Source organism: Anser brachyrhynchus (assembly GCF_964034855.1).
Source record: "Anser brachyrhynchus genome assembly, chromosome: 2".
Lineage (NCBI taxonomy): Eukaryota > Metazoa > Chordata > Aves > Anseriformes > Anatidae > Anser > Anser brachyrhynchus.
The window spans coordinates 43,968,800-43,991,703 of record NC_137695.1 but is presented as its reverse complement, the minus strand read 5'-3'; the positions used below and the strand labels follow the sequence as shown (position 1 = coordinate 43,991,703).

Genomic DNA, 22,904 nt, shown 5'->3' with positions numbered 1-22,904 from the left:
ATGATCATGGTAAGTTTACTTGCATATAATTTGCAATGAAATACAATCACTTCTTAAGCTGATACAAGCAATGAGTAGGTAAAGCTAATGGAATTATTTTAATATTACTTTAATTATATTTTGACAGCACTGCTGAATACCAGAGGTCCTTTAAATTTTACCCAAATGCTAACAATTACATATAATCCATTTTCTAAATGAATAAGCAGCACATAGATAATATCCTATCTTGCCTGACATTTATCACATAATGAGGATTTGTATCACATAATGAGAATTCCAGGTATGGAATCAGAAGCTAAAGTTTGCAAGAGAATTTCAAGCCAGCTAACAGCTTTAAGGAAAAAAAAAGAACCAAAACAACAAGAAACCATACAACATTCCCTAGCCATATTCAATTTTCACCTTAATATACCATGCTGTTCATTTATTTCTTGTTATGCATGGAGAAAGAAAATATACATTGAGGTTTTTAAGTAGAAAAGCTGACTGACTGACAGTTGAGTATTATGTATTTGCAAGCTATCCGTAGACACCTTGGAGGATTAAAATAAAGCCCTACAATACTGAGTTAAGATGTCCTCCAGGAAAGAGTAGTATAGATACAAATCTATTGAGCCTATCATAGAATATTGGAGACCACTGAAATATTCTTAATAGGAATTCTACCCTTTCACATTTATCAACATTAGAAAAATCGATATGTAGTAGGAAACTTAATATGGACTTCAACTGCCTTAGTTTCTTTTGAAAGCTAAGAAGAGCTTTGTGCTAAATTAAATTAACAGATGATAAGATGTTCTTCTGCATATATCCTGGAGACCTGGTTTTCAAGACAAACTATTAAAACATAATATACCATGTGACTTGCAAAATAAAGCATACAATCAAAATTTTAATTTAAATTTCTAAGGCTTTTTACGTTATATAAGACAAGTATGTAAAAAAAAAAAAAAGAAGTGTGCCATAAGCATCCCTAAAATACTAAAACGAATGGTGATCTAATTGTTACAAAAAGCTCTGTGAATGAATTTAAACGGTATGTCCTATAATTAAAAAGTTTTAATGCACTGTCAAGGTTAGATGTGGCTGTGTTACTAAAGCCACTCTACTACTGAACTCTATTTGTACTGTGATTTGGTATTTTTTCTTATACCTTTCCCCTATTTTATAACTTGCATTGACACCAATCTTAGCCGCTCCTTAGACACTTCGCTTCATACACGTCTCCTGCTTAGTTTCAAAAGGTCTTTTTTTCAGTGAAATCCTAACATTTTCCATATTCAGATGGCTACCACTCAACACATACCACTGGCTTAAAGTTTGTGTCTTAAGAGAGAGAGAGAGAGAGAACCGTTTTTCAATTTAAATTTTCTTTTTTAAGTACCACTGTGCAATGTTTTCCCCAAACATGAAAATCAGAATTACAGGAGTCATAAAATCCCTATTTATTATTATCAGAAATTCAGGTGTAAGAAGGTAAAACCCAATTTCTTGTTCACGGTATGTTGTTGGATAGGACAAATGCATGTTGACTTACTGTCTCAGTTATTACAGCTAAAAATTAAAAACGTAGTTATTCCCTCAGCAGCAATTTGACAATTAAAAGTATATTCCATTAAGATCCTCCTTTTATCGATGTCAAAGTTATATTTAAAGTTCAACAAAATTATTACAAAGTCATCTTTAAGTTATTACAATACTTACAGTTCCACCTACTATTCTTCCCAGTGGGTACCATGCTCTTTCATCAAACCAATTTAAAAATTCATAAAACCCATGGGATGCAAGATGATGTGTTGATCTATAGTTAAACCTAGAAAGAAAGAGAAGAAAATTGGGGGAGGGAATAAAAATCAAGAACCTTAAGTCCTCTTTTTTCTAAGATCTAGAAGGTAATTAAACTTTAACATCTTGTTTACTGTACAACATTCCCCTCTAAATCTATAGAGTTTTAAAACAAATTACCAAGCTCTCTCAGTTATTAACCACCATATTTTCTTCATTTCTACAGCCAGTGCATGTACACAGGTGAAATGCCACAGCCTTTGTTTTGGTAAACATTAAGAAGTTTTCTATGACTCTGACACACACCTCCGTCACTTTCTGCATACTCTTCTAAAACTAGTATTGTGTTAACCAATGATTTACTACATCCAGAATACCACTTAAGCAGAATTAAGACCATGGAAGAATTAAGGCAAGACTTCTGAGACAGGATAGCTACCCAGTAAGTACATCTGCTGCTGCTGTTTCATGTAATGTTGAAAGCCGAAGTAATATAATAATATGGAACGAAGGCAGCCTATTTGTTTAAACAATTATGAACCTAATGGCCCCTGCACAATCCCTTCTTTCAATCAAAAGAATCTATATAATACAGATTCTCTGTAGATGAAGTTTCACCTCCAGTTGGTACACGTTCTCTGCTGCAGGAAGTTTCTTGCATAATGAAAGCCTTTCCATGTGTACCTTCACTTCAGTCTTCCACACCACCCATAAAACATTAAAAAGCATACACAGATTGCTATCAATGCAATAAACTTCCGATTTTCTGGCAAATAATTAATTCTTCCAAGTTTCTCAAACTTCAGACAGCAGAACTTTTTAACTACTACAAAATACATTCATTCTGCAAATGAAATCAAGACTACTGTGAATGCATGTTATCCAGAACTGCAACCTGTACATGAGTATTCAAAAGCCAAACCAACAAGGTTATTGATAGCAATGCTGTACAGTTTTGAGGAAAACAAACAAAACCAACAAAAACAAACACACAAAACCCCAACCAGCAAGCCAACATTAGGCTTCAAAAAGCCTGGGCAAATGCCACTTCTAAGGCAAGCAACTTCCATCAACGAAACCCTCCTAATAGACATTCCAATGGGTATTTAAGTTAAAAATATGAAATTTGGTAGTTAAAGAAGCATTAGAGATTAATTCTTTTGTTAAGTACAAGTCAGGTGACAAGATGGAATACTGCATCAGACACCAGGATAGATGGGCAAGCCACCATGGAAGACTTCTAATTACACTCAGCATTCAAGGCTAGAGAGGCTTACATGTATTTGTCCTTTTGTCCATTTCCTGAAAGTATCTATTTATACCAGTAACACGCATCACTTTAACACCAAATTAAAAATTACATTCAGCTCTTTTGTATAACTAGGCTCCCCAAAATATCACTGGTTTACTTTAAATTAATTCATTTCACCAGAATAAAGCTAATGTCACTCAAGACATCAAGTCCCATCAAGCTCCTACTTGTTTAATCAGCAGAACAAGTCTAATAGCTGAACTACAACCACAAGGAGGTTATGAGCAGACTTCGTCTACACAGCAAAAGAACAAAAAGAATTGAAATTCAAGTCCAGATGTCAGCAAACCTGGGTGTTTCACTCACTGAACTGTCACATCATCAGTCAAGTGACATAAAAAAGTGCGGTATTTTCAGGAAAACTCTCCTGCATGGTAAATACGCAGTTATACACGATATATTAACCGATAAAACTGTGGACCTTCAGCAGTAATTAGCTGTGTAAGAATATTCACATAAACAACAGTCATTCTGACCTAGAAATCTGTTTATCAAACAGCAATGTGACATTTGCTTCTTCTAAGCCTGCAACTATTCCCATTTGACTAGATTTCTAAATATTAATTAATTCTTCAGTTCTGAACTGTCAAGTGTAATATGATTTATGAAATGCTGTACCTGTAAAATTAGCCCTTATCTTAGTGTAGCAAGGTTTGTTGTTAATTTGTTTAGTGCCAAGTGCCTGCAGCACCGTGCGAGACAAAGCAGGAGCTGTACAGACCGTAAGATGCACGCACTCCAGCCAGTGATGGACTTGACCTAAAACACACCGAAAACCCAGTCACCACTGCTATCCTAGGACACTAAAAAGGGAACAAGAAAGGTAATGGTTACTAACATGGACTATTGTCGATTTTTTAAGTCATGACTCAAACTCACACAGGCTAAACGTTTCCTTTTATAACATTGAAAGATCAGTTAAATGAAATAGGCAAGAAGAATAATATTGACATTCCCCTCATGTTTCGAACTAGTAAAGCTTCGTAACTGACTTCAGAGGGATGTGAACAACTGTCTTGTGCTTTGGCAGCATCCCATTAAGTCTTTAATAAGAATGAATTACTACTCAAAATTGAAATGCAACATAACAGCATTTCTACTTTTATCACTTAAAATGGAAGAATTTAATCTTCCCTCCAAACCCTTTTTTGGTCAGATACAAATCTATTAAACCCCTCCTTTAGAAAAGTGATTGATTCTTTTGCCATGAATTTAAAGCATACAGAGACAGCTGGGACTGTCTTTATAGCAGAAATGGTTAGAAATTATACGGGTTGGTTAATTTTTCACTGTGGGAAGACCTCTACGTAGACCAAGAAACGCCCTTCTGACCACAGAAACCTACATAAAAAAAGTATTTAGAAGCTTAACTACAGTACCTCACTTTGACTTCAGAGCAAAAAAGTGTTCACTTCCCCTCCCAGCAGGTAACCTGCTACCAAAAAGAAATATGCACGCAAACATATGCATAGGTAAGGAGAAACCCACTGAGTAACGCTGCACGAGGGCCAGCTTCAGGTACTGACAAACCAGCAGCAACGGGCAGCGTACAGACAACTGCACGTGATGCGAGTACTATGCTCCATAGCACTTACCCACTTCCTAGCAGGCTGCTCCTACAGGGACAAGTCTGAACCCTGTAAAACCCTTTCCCTGTTGGCTAGAATAGAGAGAGACAACAGCAGCACATACTGCAAACACTCATCATACAACGCTCTCACTGTCTTGGTACTTCATAAATTGTGCATCGTATTTCCACAGCAGTGCTGTTACGGTATCTGTAACTACTGATGGATTTCACAGGGGCACAGAAGAGCCCTGGGAAGTAGCAGCAGGCGAGCCTTTTGGTTGTGCCCACATCCTGGAGATCGAGGGGCTGCAGCTGAGGGAGGAATCAAAATGAAGACAAGGACAGCCTGTGCTGTGCTGGGGTGGCACTGCTCAGCTTTGGGTGCCACTCACAGTCTCCCCCAGCTCCTCCACCCCCAGCAGCAAGAAATGGGGATGGAGACACTGAGGGATTTTATCCAACCTGCTCCCTGTCTGGTTAGAGATTAGCCAAGGTGACAACCAGAACCAGAGGAAGCTGCTGGTTACGATGACTGAACAGGATGTGGTACTATGAGACAGGACCGGGCTGAAGGAAAGGAGGATTCCTGTCCTCCCACCCTCAGCCATCTGTCTTGAGGTATGGGAACCATTCACCCACCTCCCAAGGCTCTCCCTCCTCCCTTTAAGCCAAGTCAATGTGAGACAGACCTGAGAAGAATGAAAAACAAAATTATGTGAAGCATGTGCCTAATTAAGAACTTAGCTCCAGAGCCTGAGATGAATATTCACATTCTCAGCCCACGACGTGAAAAAGATGCATGCTCGCTAACAGTCAGCGAAGAAGAGCTCTTGTGGACCTGACTGGCTGAACACCAGCATGTGCTGACTTTTCTTATTGTAGCTGACATTCCAGGAGGAAAACAATGCTCTGCTGTTCTCCTTGCCTCTTTCTGTCAGGTCTGTAGTTTGAATTGCCTCCTCCTCCAAGCTAAATTTTGAAGGAATCAAACAATCCTCTTTGTAGGTTTCAGAATAAGAAGTCCCAATCACCAAATTAGCCTGGTATTCTAGTTTGAACCTTTTGGGGGATGTGAACAATCACAAAGAAGTGATCACAAAGAAGATGCTCTATGCATGCTACTATTAATTTTGCAGCACTACTGGAGATATCTATATTACAGCAGGTTCAGCAGACAACTGAAGATGAGTCAATAAAGATACAGTTCTCATTTTCAAAGCATATTTTAGTTTCAGCTTACAACAGAGCACAAGCAGCAACAGCAAAATAACTGAGCAAAGGCAGTTTCTCTTTTAGTAGCAACATTAATTTGGAAACTTAACTAGGCAACTCGCAAAATAAAGCCTCTGGGGTTTTCAGTTATATGTTATGTACTGCTAATACCAAATCTTAACTATCTGTTCATGCTCGGGTTTAATTTTTATTCCACCCTGTGAACTGCTTTTTTGATGATACAAAGTAATGCTGTAAGATGATTAGTTAGTGCTATTCACAGCGATTACTTGCTATATCCAGGAGCTATGGAACTCTGCAGCACTTCGCAGCAACAATTACTGCTATATTTGTAAGGAGAAATCTTTGGCTTTGACATTCCTAAGTTTAGTACTTCCTTGACAAAAGTACTATTTAAGGTGAATATTCAAATAAAGTTCAGCTTATTCAGAAAGTACAAACACGTAGGAAGAGAGAGCACATGTAGCGCAGCAATGCAGTTACTTCATCCAGATCTTAGCAACATTTAAGGCAAATTACACTGATGGTGGTGAAATGAAGTTGACCCTTCCATTACACCAGAGGCCAAGACCAGCGTTGCTTCTTGTGGGAATGCTGCTGATTGCCTAAATACTGCCAGTTTCATGCTACTACTGCCCCATCATCTAGACTTTTTATCTGGCATTTACAGCCATCTGAGAATATGTAATCTCCTTACCAGCAGAATTTGTTGAATATTTTCTAAGCCTGCGTTTATAAAGGCTTCTGTGCACTGAAGTCCTCATCTGCAGATGCACAAAATTTTCACATCTGCAAATTCAGAAAGATGACATGATACAAACCAACTGTGAACATTACAAGCTATCTGAACAATCCTAGGAGTCAGATTTTAATGCAAATGTAGAATCAATTCTGCAATACAGCATCTAATTAGAGACAGCTAGTCTAGATTCTTGGAAAAGATTGTCGCAGATTGACTCCAAATCTGACATATTCTTTGCATCCAAAGGAAGAATTTATTCAGTGCAATATTTTTATGGAAAATCTAATGAGAAAGTTCAGTAACTTCCACTGAAATGAAGAAACATACACACTGTGTTTTATATCGAGTTTTAAAACACCTGCTTGCCTCCATATTATACTAGGAGCACATCATGATGGAAGTCTTACTGGGAAGTCTTTAGTTACAAACTGGAAATTATCACGAGTTCTGCATATTTTTTTTTAAATGGAAGCACAGTATCCTACGGATCACATAATGAATTCAATTCACTACAGCAGTGTTATTTCTCATCATAAAAACTCTTGTGTTCAGTTCATAACCCTAAAAGAGCATATACGCCCTTTTAAGCCAGTTTCAAGGTCAGAATTTTGCATGAGCAATACCTATACGCCAACGCTCTAATGATAGATGAGGAGCCTTTCCTACTGCCAAAACCAAGGTGTTGCAGACATCACATTGAGAATGGAGGAACCGAGACGTACACGTGCAAGAATCATTGTGATAATTGAGATGCTGCCATTGAGATGGTGGCTGGTCTTCAGTTCACCTGTGCCGAGGCTGACAAAATTCTGCAAAATGGAAGAGCAACCAGGCAGTTTTATTTCAGAAGAAACTCATGTTCCTTTCTTTGCAACTGAGAGCTGATGTCAGCTGAATGGTTTTATTAGGTCTTAAATCTAATACAAACATAAGATACACTACATGAATTGCCCCCAGTTAGAACATTTATATATAATCAAGTATTTATGTGATTACAAATCTTTTTTTCTGGTATTTCTTTTTGCACTCCTACCAGAGCTTTGTTATCACTTTGCACACTCAGCTGGAGTTTCTGCACCTCGCTGGAAAACAAACACCCAGAAGTCATGAACAAATTAACTCTAGCCAGTCTGTCACTGGAGACACGGTACATGCTCACACAGTTCTTACTGAAGTTGATTGAAAATGCTAATTATTAAGTCAAGTCTGCCAGAAAGTAAAAATAACAGCTTTGACTGGAGTTTAAAGTTGTCCTAATTCTATCCGTGTTAGGGGGGTTAAAGATGACTTTTTGGGATGTTTTAGTCGTTTTATCTGTAAAGATAGGGATATGTAATTTCTCTTTGTATTCTGAGATAAGCCCCAACTAATATGAAGTATTTGGTGAAAGCTCTCAAGAGTGTCCTACATTTAGAGACCCAACTGATCCTTATAGCTTTTGTTGCAAGCAGGGCCATCTGAAAATAGAAATACACATCCTGCAAACTGTCTCCCACAAGTCTCACGTTTGATATACTGATGTAATAAAATGGCAAGATGAAGACAGGTTCTGCAGTGGTGTGACCACCTAACTTCAGAAAAGATGGAAATTCTGAGTTGGAGGAAGATGTATTTTTTTTCCTGTTCCTGGAATTGAGCTGAGCAACTGAACTCTCCCTGTTTGTAACACCATTAGAATCATTTCTGATGGGGAGGAACAGTGAACAGCCTAGGAAGAAACAAAGCTGGATGGCACAACCAAAAGGGTAGCTAATATTTTTCAGGTGCAACATTCAACCATGCTCAACGTAAACCCTGAAGAATACCAGAATGTGTACAGAATAACCATTAAAAATAGCCATTAGGAATATCAGAATGTCCCTAATGTGTTTAAGAAAGATTACAGCATTCCTGCTGCCACTTCTTGGCATGGTATTTTGACTGCCTGCAATAACATGTCACGCTTAGCAGACGCTAACATCAGGAATTGCATGCTGCCAGTAGCTTAATGATATGAAATGCTACAGCGAGCATACACTCTAACTTCTTTGGAGCGCCCAGGGCATCTTCAATATTTTTGCTAAATAGCTGCAAGCTTTCTAAAGCATTCCATGACCACTCCTTATACTTTTCACACAATCTAGTACATCTGAAGCCACGGTATGCTTCCCATCATCGCTGCAGTGGGCGTACATCTGCCTACAGTTTCAGACACTTCCTCTGATGCCTAAAAAGCTTTTTCATGACCTTTTTTCTGTCTTGTTTTTGAACTATTCCATGTCTCAAGGCAAATTATGAAGCAAAGAGTTAGTTTTATCAATACTAAAAGTCATACTTTGCTAGTGAAGTCTGCCTTTCATAACATTTTAGACCTAACAAGAAAGTGATGATTCCATTTTTATTTCAACAGTCAAAATTCCCAAAAGGTTTCAATGATGATTTAAGCAGAATCATTCAGGATTATTGCAGGACAAATTTGAATGCTCATTTTCTTCTCTACTAGACAAGTACTTCACTGCAGATACTACACTATGTCTGGCATCAATACTGATGGAGATGCTGGTTCCGTATCTTTAGATAGCATCAGCTTCTTAGGAGGCATTACTTCTCCGCTCAGTACAATACTAGTTACCACAAGCTGGAAAGGCACCAGTGTTATGTCTGTTTTTTTCTGAGTGGTATCAGGTTGCTCTGTGTTTCATTAGCCTTGCATCAAGCAATTCTGAAGGCCTTGCATCAAATTCAAGAACATGTTTCTTGTAGATGAAGCAGACTCATGCTGTATTTGCTGTTAACGTGATGAAGGCTGCTTGACTTCACGAGCTTCCATATTAAAGGCTAGTACATGAGGAGCTGGGTGGCAAAAAGGAATTAGCTGAATAATAACATTTTGAGAAGTATTTTTTCCTTGAGGTATATGACACTAGAAATCACTGGGATGAACAGGAGTGCTTCCAAGGAAGTGACTGGGAGCAGAGAAGGGCTCCCAGACCACACTCCATGGTTTTCAACTCCAGAACAAACAGGTGCTTTCACACCTAAACAGCTAGAGTGGACTCTTTTTGAGCTGAGCTAAAACTGCTATCCTGTAGCGAGATCTGATACCTACTCAGAAAAGAATACTAATTTCTGTAAGACTTTGAAACGTAGAGTAAAATAAAGGATATGTCTTATTCACCGTGGGTACTTTAAGTATATTTTAACTGTTTTGAAGCATCCATTACAGTCCTCATCTTTATTAAAGATGTGTTAAAGTCATCTAGACACAACAATGCAGCAGCAACTACGGAGGTACTAGCTGCACCGAAATGCGGTGGACCGATTTCATAATCACTTCCCATTAAGTGAAGTTAGTGAAAATGGAAAGTGAAAAGTAGCGACGGCCAGTCTGGACCCAAGGTGACCTGGCAGACCCTTCCTACGCTGCAGAATACATGAAGTAAATGGGACTCTCAGAAAGGCTGTGCCTCCAAGGTTACTTGAACTGCCTTGCAGCAGTACAAAGAGCAGGTCCAGCTGGAATCAGGCTTTAGATATCAAACCACTTGGTACGGCTTATGCCAGTACACTTTTTTTTTGTCAGCTCACAAAACGAAATAATCTAAAGTGTTGTGATTGCATGTCAGCAGTTTAGCTCAGTTTTGCAAGCTAACATAAGGTAGTGTTTCATCCAATATTCTATTCCTTAAATATTTGCTCTTTAGTACATCTCTAATACACTTGCTATTCTTCCTTCTACAGCCAGCTCTCAGTTATCTGAACTCCCTGACTTTGCTTCTTTCAGTTGTCTTTTTTGGTTGTAGATTCTGCTTAGTTCAAGAAGCTGGACCTTTCAGAGTGCACCTGCTCAGCTCCATCTGTTGCGATATCGACTCACTGACTTTTTACTACAATGGATGCTGCAATAATAAAAATTAATGTTTCAGAGTGGATAATACAAAACGTCATCAGAGCAGAACCAGACGGTCCACCTGACTCGAACAATTTCTGTCCAGTGACTGAGGTCTGTGTAAGAGACCTAATTTTATTTAACTCTATGTATGTCTGCTCAAATGCTGCTTAACACTTCAGCGACCTGACGCTAGTACATATAAATACTGCATTTTCTGTAACAGAGATAGAGCTGTCTGCAGGACAAACCCAGGAACTGGAGAAATCTAGAGATAAATTTAATTGTGCCCTAAAAGAACAAAGCTGAAAAGGAAAAGGCATGAATAACCCAAACTGCAAATGAGCAAGGAAGGAAAAAAAAGATGATGACACACAACTCTAGGATGCCTTGTACTGGATTATACACACACACAAACACACGTTCAACTGTGGCAGTCATCCTTCAACTGAGCTTTGCTAGTTACAAGGAGTGCAGAAGTGCTCCTAATCTGCTTTAGTGCCCAAATCAGGTAACTAGCTTGAATCACAGCTAAAAATTATACCACTCTGAAGATTATTTAAATTTTCACCTGATTTTTCTCTGAAGCAGATTAGGAGCACTCAGTCTATTAATACAGGCCAACGGAAGGAACAGCAGCCTCTAGCTGGGGGCAGAAGCAGTTCCAGCTGTTTGTGAAGTGACTGACTACCTATTCTCACACTGAAGGAAATCAGTGTGGGGATAGCAGGTCACCAATACGATAAGCAAACGCCAGGAAAACAATGGAAAATGGTCTTCATCCTTCCCTGCAACACACAGACAGGAATTTACCTTTCAAACTGTATTTTGCATTCTTGATCCACTTTCAGTGTCTGATTTATTGTCAGAAATAAGTACGGCAAGCAGAATTTAAAGATGTTCTCCCTTACGTTTATTTTTTTTTTTATCTTTCATACAAGGCTAAATCAAAGCAAAAATGCAAGGTTTCACTGGATTTAATTCAACATGTTAGGAATTGCACCTAATGGTTACCACTGTTTCTCTAAAACTATGCACAAGAATCACAAAAGTATAACAAAACGTGATTTGCTTTTTATTAGGTATCCTCACAGAAACACTACAGATAAGTGCACTGCAGCGACTACAGTGCTCAGCAGTTCGCAGTATTTAGAAGTAATATTACATTCCTGCCACGTACAATGTGAAATTAAAGTTACATGTTTGCTTTCTCATTACATGATGGATTTCTAGTATTGCTTAGCCTTATTATATTATAGCTATCAACTTATTTCACTGTGCTCCTCTGTCATTTTAGATATCTAGTAAAATCCAATTCATATTTAAAAGTAACCTAAATGCTGCTTTTTAAAACCAAAATTGGAGGTGGAGCAATAGTTTTAAATGAGATAAGCTCACTATTACACAGATATTCTTTGAAGCTGTGATGCCTCTCCGTCACAAATGCTGTTACAGAAATAGTCACAGACTACACCCACCATTCTGTGTCCATGAGCACATCCTTTCCAAAACACATCACCTCCTTGACCAGCTGGCTACATCAGTATGCTATTTGGTAGTTAGATCCCTTCTGGCTTACATTAATGAACAGTAAAAGGTATGAGTTTAATTTCGAATGCAATTTTATTAAATGGCAAGTCCCAACTTCAGGTGCAATGCTTCTCCCTTCTCCCCCAGTGCCACATAAAATGGGGTAAGGTAAAACAAACACCTGGCTGCACATGAAGAGGAACTGAGTAAGGGGGATGTTAAAGCAAGAGGATCAGTTGAAGTTCAGGCAGGGAAGAAAAGAGGTGTATGGCAGGGAATACGTGAGAGTTGTTGGAAAGGAGCTAGCAGAAGTTCTCAAGGGATAGTTCTGAGGTCACATATTCCTAAATCTTCTCTCTTCACTCTCCAGAGATGAATTAAGCTGGCTTGTTCAGGACCTTCCACGCTTCAGTCCCCACCAGGCATGATGCCCTCTCAACTCTCTCTCCACAAATGCACCTTTAAATTAGAAGACTAGAGTTAGCCTTTCTGATTCAGAAAATGGATTTAGACCCAGATGTCCAACATGTCATATAACCATTTAAGTAGTGATAATCATATTTCTGAAAGAACATTTAAACAGCTACAGCACAGTCGAAGAGCTTTAGCTGAAACCATTGAAATGTTCACCCCCTGAACAACTAGAACAGCATGTTGGGGGATACTCATGGATACTTGAGACCAAATCAAGGTACAAAATAAGCCAGCAAGCAGCTTACTGCCACTGGAAAAAGGGAGCTCCCCTTTTTTGCATCCAGCCACATACCCTGACACCTGCACTTGTCGGACTTCAGGGAGCGCTTCAATTCAATAACACGTTAGAGAACTTTTCCAGGAAATGTCCAACAGATGATGGAAACCTTGGGAACCCCACTTGATTAGATGCAAATAGGGCCAATTTATTCCAGTAAAGACACGCCTAGCAGCACCTTGCCATACTGTAGGTATCCAGAGTCAGGCTTTACCCAGAAGATGCTGCACTGCCTTCCTGGAAGTTCTTCCTGGAAGTTCTTGCACTGCCTTCCTGGAAGCTCCCTGGAAGTTCTTGCAGGAATCTTTGGAATCACCGTGCACAGGCTTCCCAGGACACAAATGATATATCCACAGGTACTCCAGCACAGATACCGAGATAGAGGACAACACTGCTTGACACCCTGGGTAAAAGCTTCACTCAACTAACATTTAAGGCTGTTCTGTGTCTTTCTGTTCCTGCAGATAACCCTGAAAGAAGACAGCAGAGTGCACTGTAAGGAGCACACTACCACAACGTAAAAACATGATGCGCATAGGTGAGACTGTGCTGAAGTTACTACAGCATGACAGAAACATAAGGAAAATGAACCCTGAAATTGACTTACTAGAGCAAGGCAAAAGCTAGAAAACACAATTCAGTGATGCAAGGGTTACAAGCATGAGGTAACTTGAAACAAAACACATCACCAAAGCTTTTCCAAGCAAAAATCAGGCTTTACTTTGGGAGGATGGGAGAGCATTGGTAAAGAAGTAGTCCATTACAAAATTAAAGCAATGCCAGTTCCATGGCTCCTGAACACAGCAGAGAAAAATTTACATTTGTCATTACCAACAGTAAAATGACACTGACCTGAGATATCACAAATTAAATATTTGCAACAGTCTTAATTTAGTCTCTTCAGTGTCAAAATCCATTTTCTAAATGGCAAATGAAATATTAACATTGTTACAGAGTAAAATAAATTGAGAGAGATATAAAACAGCTTTTCAAATATTACTTCAGACGTTTGACGTCGGAGAAATCATTGTAGTCACCAGGATCAGATAAACCAGTCACAGCTCAGTAGCATTACACAACTTCTTGGGAAACTCGAACGCTGCATTGGCTTTAATGATTCTTGTTCTTCGGTAAAGCAAGCCAAAGAGATGCCCATTTGCTTCCACTATTAACATCAATATAATGCCAAAGCTCCAATTGTGTTTTGCTGACTTTCTAAATTGCAACTTTAAGGCATTTTATCTAGTGCCAAAGAAAGAATTACAGGCATTTTAAAGGCCTTTAATAGCCAAATGATAAACTCTAAGTATTTCAACCGTGAAGAAGAAACTGTCTTTTCCAAGATACACATCTGAAACAATATTTACAAATTCTAAGTTATTCAACTGAACTTCCTAATGTTGCTTGGGATAAATTTAGAGTAGGAAGGAAGCACGTTCAAGATACAGACTAAAATAAGAGCTGGAGCAGAAGACATAAAGAAAGGTATTTAGGACAAGTAGGCTTGTTTTGTTCTGTTTTGCTGCTGCGTCAAGAAAATGCATTCTGCTTTTTCGCAGGCAAGTATTCTTGCCAAAAATGTGGTCTTCCTGATCACCTGTATCATCAAACAGGTGCTTTGCACACCCTAGATTTCCTTCAAACACCCCTCTCTACTGGGAAGACGGGACTAAAAAACAACCAACCAACCAACACAAAAAACCCAACACACTCTTCAAAGCTAAACCAGAAGTAGGCTACAATGTACAGACAAACAGAAATAAGCAGACTGAAAAAAATAAAGCAAAGAACTCACAAAATGTAGGCTGCCCAGATGTGTGCGCTAGAACAGTTAAAAATGACGTAAGGACATGTTTTTCCTTTCTCCGAAATCCATTTCCCATTCAAACAGGATAGGCGATGCCCATGAATAAGAGAGGCATACAGTGTGCCATCCTTTCAAAAAATGTGTAAATAATACTATATAAAACAGCAATTCCATTAAGAACACCACAAAAAAAAATCTACAAACAAACTTGCATCCTCAACTGCAATGTTGTTTCTCAAGGTTTTTGTTTGTTTTAAGCGAGGAAACTTTTGCAAAGGTGTATTGCAATTCTATCTTCATGGATTATCGGCTCAACACAACTCTGACGTGCCCTTTAACTAACAAACTAATTTAAGCCATGCAAATAAACTGCTGTAGAAAACAGTACGATGAGTGTTGTAACACCCAGAAATAATTCTCATTACAGTCCACATATCCCAGTAATTTATATCAGATGGGCTCTTTAACACATGACACTGGACTCGAGTCTCCCATAGCGTACAGATATTTTAAATGCCATTTCCTGTTCTTAGAAGCTCTCATGCACAAGCACCCAGTTATTCCTTGTTTAAAATAGCCCATTTCTCTTTCTAAAGCACAGCGATATTGCCTCACTTAATAGCAAGAACTTGGAAGTGTAGGACGCGCTTAATTCTCCATATGCCAAAGGAGCTTTCACTCAGGGAAAGCAGCAGCAAGTTAAGAAATACAAACAAAATAGATCGGCTTCTGTGTCCATGACCTTAAATTCATTCCTCGGGCTGCTTCAGCTTCTGTAAGGTGTGGTATAACCCTAGGGTCCATTTCATAGTACCTCTCAAGCCCAGACCTACCAGCTGCTGACATCAAGAATACCCCAGCTGGATTGCCACCAACAGCTCAGGTGAAGATCAGAAGCTCTGCTCAGCTATAGGGCCAGAAACAAAGTCTATCTGTTGGACATACTACAAAATTTACTGCAGACATAAAGCACGGGAAGACTACAGCAACAGTCCCGCTGCTTACTTGTCCTAACTTCACTTTGTTCCCCGAGCAAGCGATAAGTCCAATGGCTAGAACAAGTTTTGCTAAAGGAGTTTACAGTAATAAAAAATCTGCACATGCCCTGCTCCAGAGTGCTCCACAGGCTCCACAAGCAGCAGCTTTATCAGCTCTGCTAAGTAGAAAGAAGCCCTCGGGACTGGCTCCAAATGTCACTACAAATGTACCTCAAAGGGCTTGCATGAACAGAATTTTCAAAAACTAAGGAGGAAACTTTCCGCAGCACAAGCACAGACAGACAGTAAATGGGAAAGAATCAGACTTAATCAGGAGAGAGCCCTATGGAACTGCAAAGACATCCCCCTAAATCCAGACTACCTCCAGCCCATTTTTAAGCTATTAGTACCTATTGGATTTTCAATTTTCCTGCAAGCTTTACTGTCTAAAACTCCCCCCCTTCCCACCCCAAATCCAACACGAGACAGATTTAAAACATGAGAATTGGGATTACAGGTTGCCATAATCAGAGACTATTAGGGAGAATTATGATAGGAAACAAAAGGTAACCTTTATAAACCACCCTGACCCTATGTAATGGAATCCCATTTCTGTTTAAAAAACAGCACATATTAAGCTGCTCGCATAATGGGGTATCTGCCAAGAAAAGCCCATTCAAGGATTTTCGTTGTAGCATTCCCTCAGTAACACCTGACTAGCTACAGCATTTGTCGAAGACTGTTTAAAAAAATCACGGCATTAGAAGCTAAACCTGTCAGTTCAGTTCACCCCAGCCTACAGAAACCATTCCGATACATTTTCCTTTTGCAGTTTTGTTCCTCTCTCCACAAATCAATAAAAGGGTCAGCATTTTGCAAGCACCATTTCCCCTGCTGTGTTTTCCAGGAGGTGGCTGTAAGGACAGTCCTCGTGCACACCCACATCCCACACAGGTTTTATGACCACTGCCCCTCTTTCCCATCACTGCACCCACATGAGGCTTTCACCCCAACTGAAGGTTGGGCTAGTGAGGAAAGAAACAGCACCTATTAACAGTAAAGGGGGTAGAAAACAACAGTAGAGATGGAACAGTTTTGATTCTCACACGATTGATAGAGACTTGTTGAGGCTACAAGGGGAACTGCTTTTTGACTGCTTTGGTCTACCCTGATCAAATTCGAGGTCTCCATTCTCACGGTGTCTCTGCTACACCTGCAACTTTGCCCAATGTTCTTTTGCAAGACTGCCCTCCGTCCATTAAATTTCTAATATTTACCACTTTCTACAATTTCCAAGCAGCAAAAGAGTCTAGTGCAATCAATTTCACTTCTTCTCGACTTCACACCATATCAACTTTCCAGAAAAGCTCACTCAGCTTCAAAACCGCACTCTCCAAGTACCAAAGCATGGAAAGGATGCTCACGTCCCTCGACATACAGGACTTGAAATTTTACAATCTAGAAAGCACCAAAAGTCAAAGACGTGCCCATGCCGAGGGAATTTTCAAATATATTCCTATGAAGTGGAAATAAATAGAGTATTTCTCATTTCACAGAATCAAAAAGCTTGTGAACGAAGAAGCTATAGTACGTTTTCAGTGTGAATCTCTTGACATTTGCCAGCATCTCAAAATCAATCCAAAGTGATTACATTCAAACCGGATTGGAAATGAATGTTTTCCAAAGGTCTGGGAGTTGTCAAAGATCATCAACAAAAGGAGGTGGTTGGGAAGTGGGAGGGAAATGTTTCCTAAACAGATCCACGTTCACACGCTCACTTTCAACAAGAGTACGCGAGGGGCCGAGAGCCTCCAGGCAGACGGCAGCTGGAGGTGGCAGTGACTGCCACCACTCAGGAACAAGACATTTACCGTGTAATCTGCTCTCTGCCCAGCAAGAAGAGTCACTAGCAGGTAAGCGGTGGCCAGATGAACTATCTGGGTGGGCCACGTGCACCTATAGCCTACAGATTGAGCGCTGTTAATTGAGATTATCAACCACTTACAAACACCGTATCATCCTCCTGACTTGATTTCTTTCCCTTTACGAACACATTAGCTTAAGGTACTTTCATTTGCTGCTAGTTACCCTTCATCACTCCAGTTGCTCCACTCTTAATGTGCTGTGCATACATGTAAAAACATCTCTGGCCTATCACTCATTCTGATTTTGTCCTATAAAATCAGTTGCTATTTACTTTAACATTCATATTCTTCTTCAGAAATAAGAAACTGAAGTGCAATATCAAAATTGATCGTGGGCAGGTTCAGAGAACTGAAATGTTACAGTATTTTGACAATGTACCTCATTGAATCAACTCACCGAGTGCTTTAGAGCAAGCACAAAGGAAAAAGTAGGACTGCACAGTGGGTGACAGGAAAACTCCTACTCCAAAAGACAACCATCAGATCCACTAACTACAACACAAACCTACAGCCTTACTCTCTCCCAATGAAATCAATACATTTGCACAACCTCCAGTGTTCGATCAATTCCAAACACTTCTCACGTTTGCTTGAGTCACACTCTGGATTTTAATGAAGCTTTCATATCTTCTTTAAAGGTGTTAATTTAAGTTTCCATTAATAAAAAAAAAAAGTTCCTAACAGCCCAAGAATCCATCTAGCAAACAGGACTTGAGCCAAGCAAAACCTTTCTGGCTGTGCTCAAGGTAAAATCCTCATCTCCCTCAACCTGCCCATCTCTGAAATGCGAGCGATCACACCGGCCTTACCTTTATGTCTGCCCGTTCATCGCCAGCCACCAGAGTCCACTAACGGCAGATGACGGTATCAGTGACAAGAAAGTAGACTGCTATCTTATCTCCACACCACACTTCCCACTAGCACAACAACGTTACCTCAGTGAGGTATGACGAACAACGGCCATCCTGATGACAGCTAAAAAGCAGGCAGCCTGAATGGATCGATGGTGCCAGGCTGGAAGAGGCAAAGACACGCACGAGATCGCTGTGATGCTGTCTGGCACCAGAAACGGCAGGACCGTGGGCCACGACACTGCTGTGAGCAGCGGGCAAGCAAACCTAGCTGCCACCATCAGGCTGGTGCTGCGTACCGCACGGGCAAACAGGTACGGATGGGGTCTCACGTGCAGGCACAAGAGTTTCTGCATTCCAGCAGAAGCCAGCTCTTTCACTCCTAAGGTACCTGCAGTTTTCAAGATGTGCTGTTTAGTAAGCTGTTAAAATTCTCAGGGAAAGACAAAAGTTTGACTTGATGTCATGGGATATGATAAACGATTCAGATGCACTTCTTACACGTGACAACGGTAAGCACTGTGCACGCAAACAGAATGAACGCCACTATTCTGGTAGCGCTCACTGAAGACTGGTGCTGCACCAAAGGTTGGTGCCGCTTTAGTCAGCGGCGATGGCAGCGTGTGACGGGAGGTGACTGCCTTGGTGGATCTACCTACCTCACCTGTACACCAACACATGTTGCACAGATTGTTATGTGTAGGCATGATACGAGCAGCCACACAGACAGCATAGCAGCACGCTGGAGCTGTGCTTTAGACACAAACCAGCATGCAAGAAGCATAGTCCCTTCTCAGCTACTCCGTAATTTTGGGTGCGTTTGTTGGGCAGCCATGCTGCCATTTCAGGAGCATCCAAAAGAAGGAAAAGCGCAGCAGGACAACTGAGTTAAGCGCACTGCTGTACTTCCACTTGAACTTCTTTCACTCTGCACTTGCAGGTACGTAGCACAGAAATCCAGCTCTTGGTTCACCCAGCTGCTGCATCAGCCACCAGGTGAACCAAACTTCAGGGATGAAGCCTGGCCACCCCGGCGTACCATGGAACAACTTTCCAAGTTTCAAGTTCTTGGCCTGATAACGAAACCCCGAAGTTAAATACTAAATGCTTTGTCAACGGCCAAGCGCAGCTCAAAGTCAGTGCTGCCTGACTCCACACATCAGCTCCCCTGACCTAGGAGGACCAAAACTTCCGCACGTTTTTCAAAGTCTCTGGACTACCCCAACTGTGGGAAGTAAACAAAACGTGGGAACTAAAGCGGCCGTACTATATGAAAAAGGTATTCAGCGTGAAAGAAAGCAGTAATCCTAGTAACGACACGCGGGTCACAAGTTTATAAGGCAGTATGCTGACAAGTTTATAAGGCAGTATGGTGACAACAAAATACCAGCTTGTTTTTTTCCTCGCACAGGCACTGTATTGTAATGGAGATCAAAAGCAAAAGCTGCCCTCTCTCTACTGCACCGGACTGTTTGGACTGCATTTAGGTCATTTCTGGAAGAAATGCCAACTGGAGAAATTCTCAGTAACTAATTTTACAAAACAAAACCCCCCATTCCTCTCCAATAAAAACCTAACCCTACCATCAGAAATGCAACTCAGTCAGGATGCTAGAAAAAACACAGTAATTGATTTAATTAACCTGCTGATAACCCAAAGCAAATCTCCCTCTCTTTCCACCCCGGATGTCCTATGTTTCTTATGCCCACATCAGAAAACGAAGAAATCAGAAAACATCAGAAATTCCTCAGTAAATGATAAAACATTCGACACCTTAGAGGCCACAGTATTTTTCCATTCAAAAGATTAACAGTTTTGTTTAACGCTCCTCATTTTATCAAATATACCTCTGCTTTCTCTCATCACAAAACAAATACTAGATAATAGATGGCCTATGCCCTATACAAGCTTCACAGAAAATGCTAAAGTAACAGAGAAAAACGTGGAATTGTTTCACCAGCAAAGACTGTGGCCACTGTCCTAAAGAAAAAAGAAAGCAGTTTACCTGCACAAGCTGCTAAAGAAGTAGTTAAAAAATAAAATAGGGCACTGCTTCTAATCTCTTTCCATAAGCTCCTTTCCCACATCAGATTCAGATTTGTAAGACCCTTATAACTGTGAAAAAACGTTCATTTCTAGCCACTCAATAATATTTAGGAACAACACCGTTTTTCGCTCTTTCCACCAATACTGCTGCTGCAATAGAGAACGCTTTTTTTTTTTTCCTTAGTTTCTACCATTTTAGGTTCTCTTTCCTACTAATTAACTTAAGTGCATTTGCCTCCACCATTTCTGGCATGCAGCAACATGACACTGGCATGGTTCTTGACATTTCAACTGCTTCCCACAGACCTGCATTAAAAACAATGACTTTTGTCAACTTCATCTATTCTCTAATTAGCAGAGCTCCACGCAGCAGCACAGGCAGCAACGCCTTCTGCGTGCGCTCTGAGGAAGATGACTCTGCATCAACTTCGACATTATTAAAACCAGAAGGCTATCTTTACAACCGCGATCAGGACTATGAACTTAACCCTCACAGCACGTTTTCAGTGTCCTTCAATGCTTAATATCAAGAGCTACCGAACACTGTAAGAGTTCCATTCGTCTGTCGATGAGCTTTGATTATAAAACTCTGATAAAGTTGTACAAAGACGTAATCTGCACGTTTAAAAAAAAGTTTCCTCCACAGCAGAAGGGGAAGATTTTTTGCTTCAATTTAGATCAGAAGAGCCTTAAAAACTACTCCATAGGATGCAACCCCAGGCTCACAGCCTCGCTGCAGACGCGTTTAGCTGTGCTCCCCGTTGTTAACTTTATTAATCGAAGTTTGCATTCCTTTCATTCACGTTTGCAGAAAAACACGTAAATTATGGGCAATTACGTGACGGTTTGCAGATATTTTGCTTTCACATCACCAAGCGTGTATTGCTTCACGCAACGTTTAAAAACAAAGCGATTCCTTGTTCTCCATCCCCTATTTCGTGCCACGGATCGTGAATGGATTACACGGGAGAGGGGAAGGAAAGCGGCGAGAGGAGGAAGTGGTGCTTGTGAAACTATCGCAGCGGAGCGCGTGCTTTGCGCAAAGCGTGGAATTTCGGCCAGAGTTGTGGATTTCGATAAATTCCACGCAGGATTACTCGCGAGGCGCTTGCGGACAAAGCACCTCCTTCCTTCCCGGTGCGATCAGCGCGGGGGCTCCAGGCTGGAGGCACGGGGCTCGCTTTTAGGCTCCGGCCCCCCCCTCCGCCGGGGGACGAGCAGCCGCGCTCCTCCGTGGGGGGGCGGCGAGGGAGCGAGCTTTGGGGTAAAACCGAGAAATTATAACAATAATAATAATAAAAAGGAGCGGCGTGGGGAAGGCAGCTGGCGGCGACCCAACGCCCCCCGCCCGGCCGCGACCCCCGGGGGGCTCCCTCAGAGCCTCCCCTCACGGCCCCGGCCCCTCGCGGCGCCCCCGGGCCGCGGCGGGTCCCTCACAGCCCCCATCCCCGGGGGGGGGGGGGCGGCCCCGGGGCTCCGGGGGAGGGACGAGAAGGGGACGAGGGGGGGGACGAGGAGCATAGGGGGGACCGGGGGGGACCGAGGGGGCAGGGGGCGCCCGCCCGCCCGCCCGCCCCGTCCCGCCCGGCGCTCACCAGGGGTCGAACTCGTGGATGATGCTCTCGAAGCGGATGACGGCGAAGAGCCGGGAGCTGAAGCCGGCCAGCCAGGCCAGGAAGAGGACGGTGAAGGAGAGCAGCGACTGCCAGCCCGCCGGCTGCGACAGGCCCCCCGACAGCCCGCCGCCGCCTCCTCCTCCTCCGCCACCGGCCGCCGGGGGGGGGGCGCCGCCGGCCGCGGCGCCGCGGCTGTTGAGCGGCGGCGGCACGGAGTTGGCGGCGGGCTTGTGCCTGCCGCTGTCGGCGGCCGAGTGCTCCGCCATGTTGCGCCCGCCGCTCCCTCGCAGCCTCCCCGCCCGGCGCGTGTGCGGGGGGGAGGAGGGAGGGAGGGGAAGGGGCGGGCACGGGCAGGGGGAGGGGGAGGGCCGCTCGCGGGCACGGGCAGGGGACGGGGAAAATGGAGGCGGGGAGCGGGGGAAAGGGCGGAGCCCCCGGCCCCGCACCGCCCCCTCCCGCCGCCGCCGCCGCCGCCGCCGTTTGACATTGCCGCCCTCCGCGCGGGGCGGGGCGATGCGAGGGGGAGGGGCTACGGGGAAGGGGCGGGGCTCCAGGGGACCAATCGCCGCCGCCGCCCTCGCAGCGTGACGGCCTGTGGCAGAGCGACAGGTATTTAAAAGGGGCGGGGCGAGGCCGGGCGGCCAATCGGGGCGCGGAGGGGGGGAGGAGGGGCTCGCCGCCGGGCTATTGGCGGGGGTGGGAGAGGGTCGGGGATGACTGACGGCTCTTTGGTCCAATGGGAGGGGGGGAGGCGGGAGGGTCACATGGCGCTGCTCAGGAGCTGCGCCTCCCCCTAGCGGCCGCGGGTGCTGGCGCCGCGGTGGCTGCCGGGAGTGGTAGTCCGCGGGGCGGGGGCGGGGGCGCGGCCGCGCGAGGGGCGGCCCCAAC

At 42.5% G+C, this 22,904-nt stretch overlaps 1 protein-coding gene across 2 annotated transcripts in view; it reads right to left on the bottom strand.

The window, feature by feature from the left end:
* Positions 1-22,386, bottom strand: part of STT3B (STT3 oligosaccharyltransferase complex catalytic subunit B) — a 49,446-nt gene extending 27,060 nt beyond the window's left edge. The window contains exons 1-2 of one of the 2 annotated variants that reach the window (XM_080583018.1): positions 21,996-22,386; positions 1,708-1,816 (exon numbers count right to left, since the gene is read on the bottom strand). In XM_080583018.1, the coding sequence (XP_080439144.1) occupies positions 1,708-1,816; positions 21,996-22,282 (396 nt within the window). In that variant the 5' untranslated portion in view covers positions 22,283-22,386. Of the gene's footprint in view, positions 1-1,707; positions 1,817-4,695; positions 4,880-21,995 lie in introns of those variants that run through there. The other variant, XM_080583019.1, reaches the window with a different exon arrangement.
* Between the last annotated feature and the right edge of the window lie 518 nt (positions 22,387-22,904).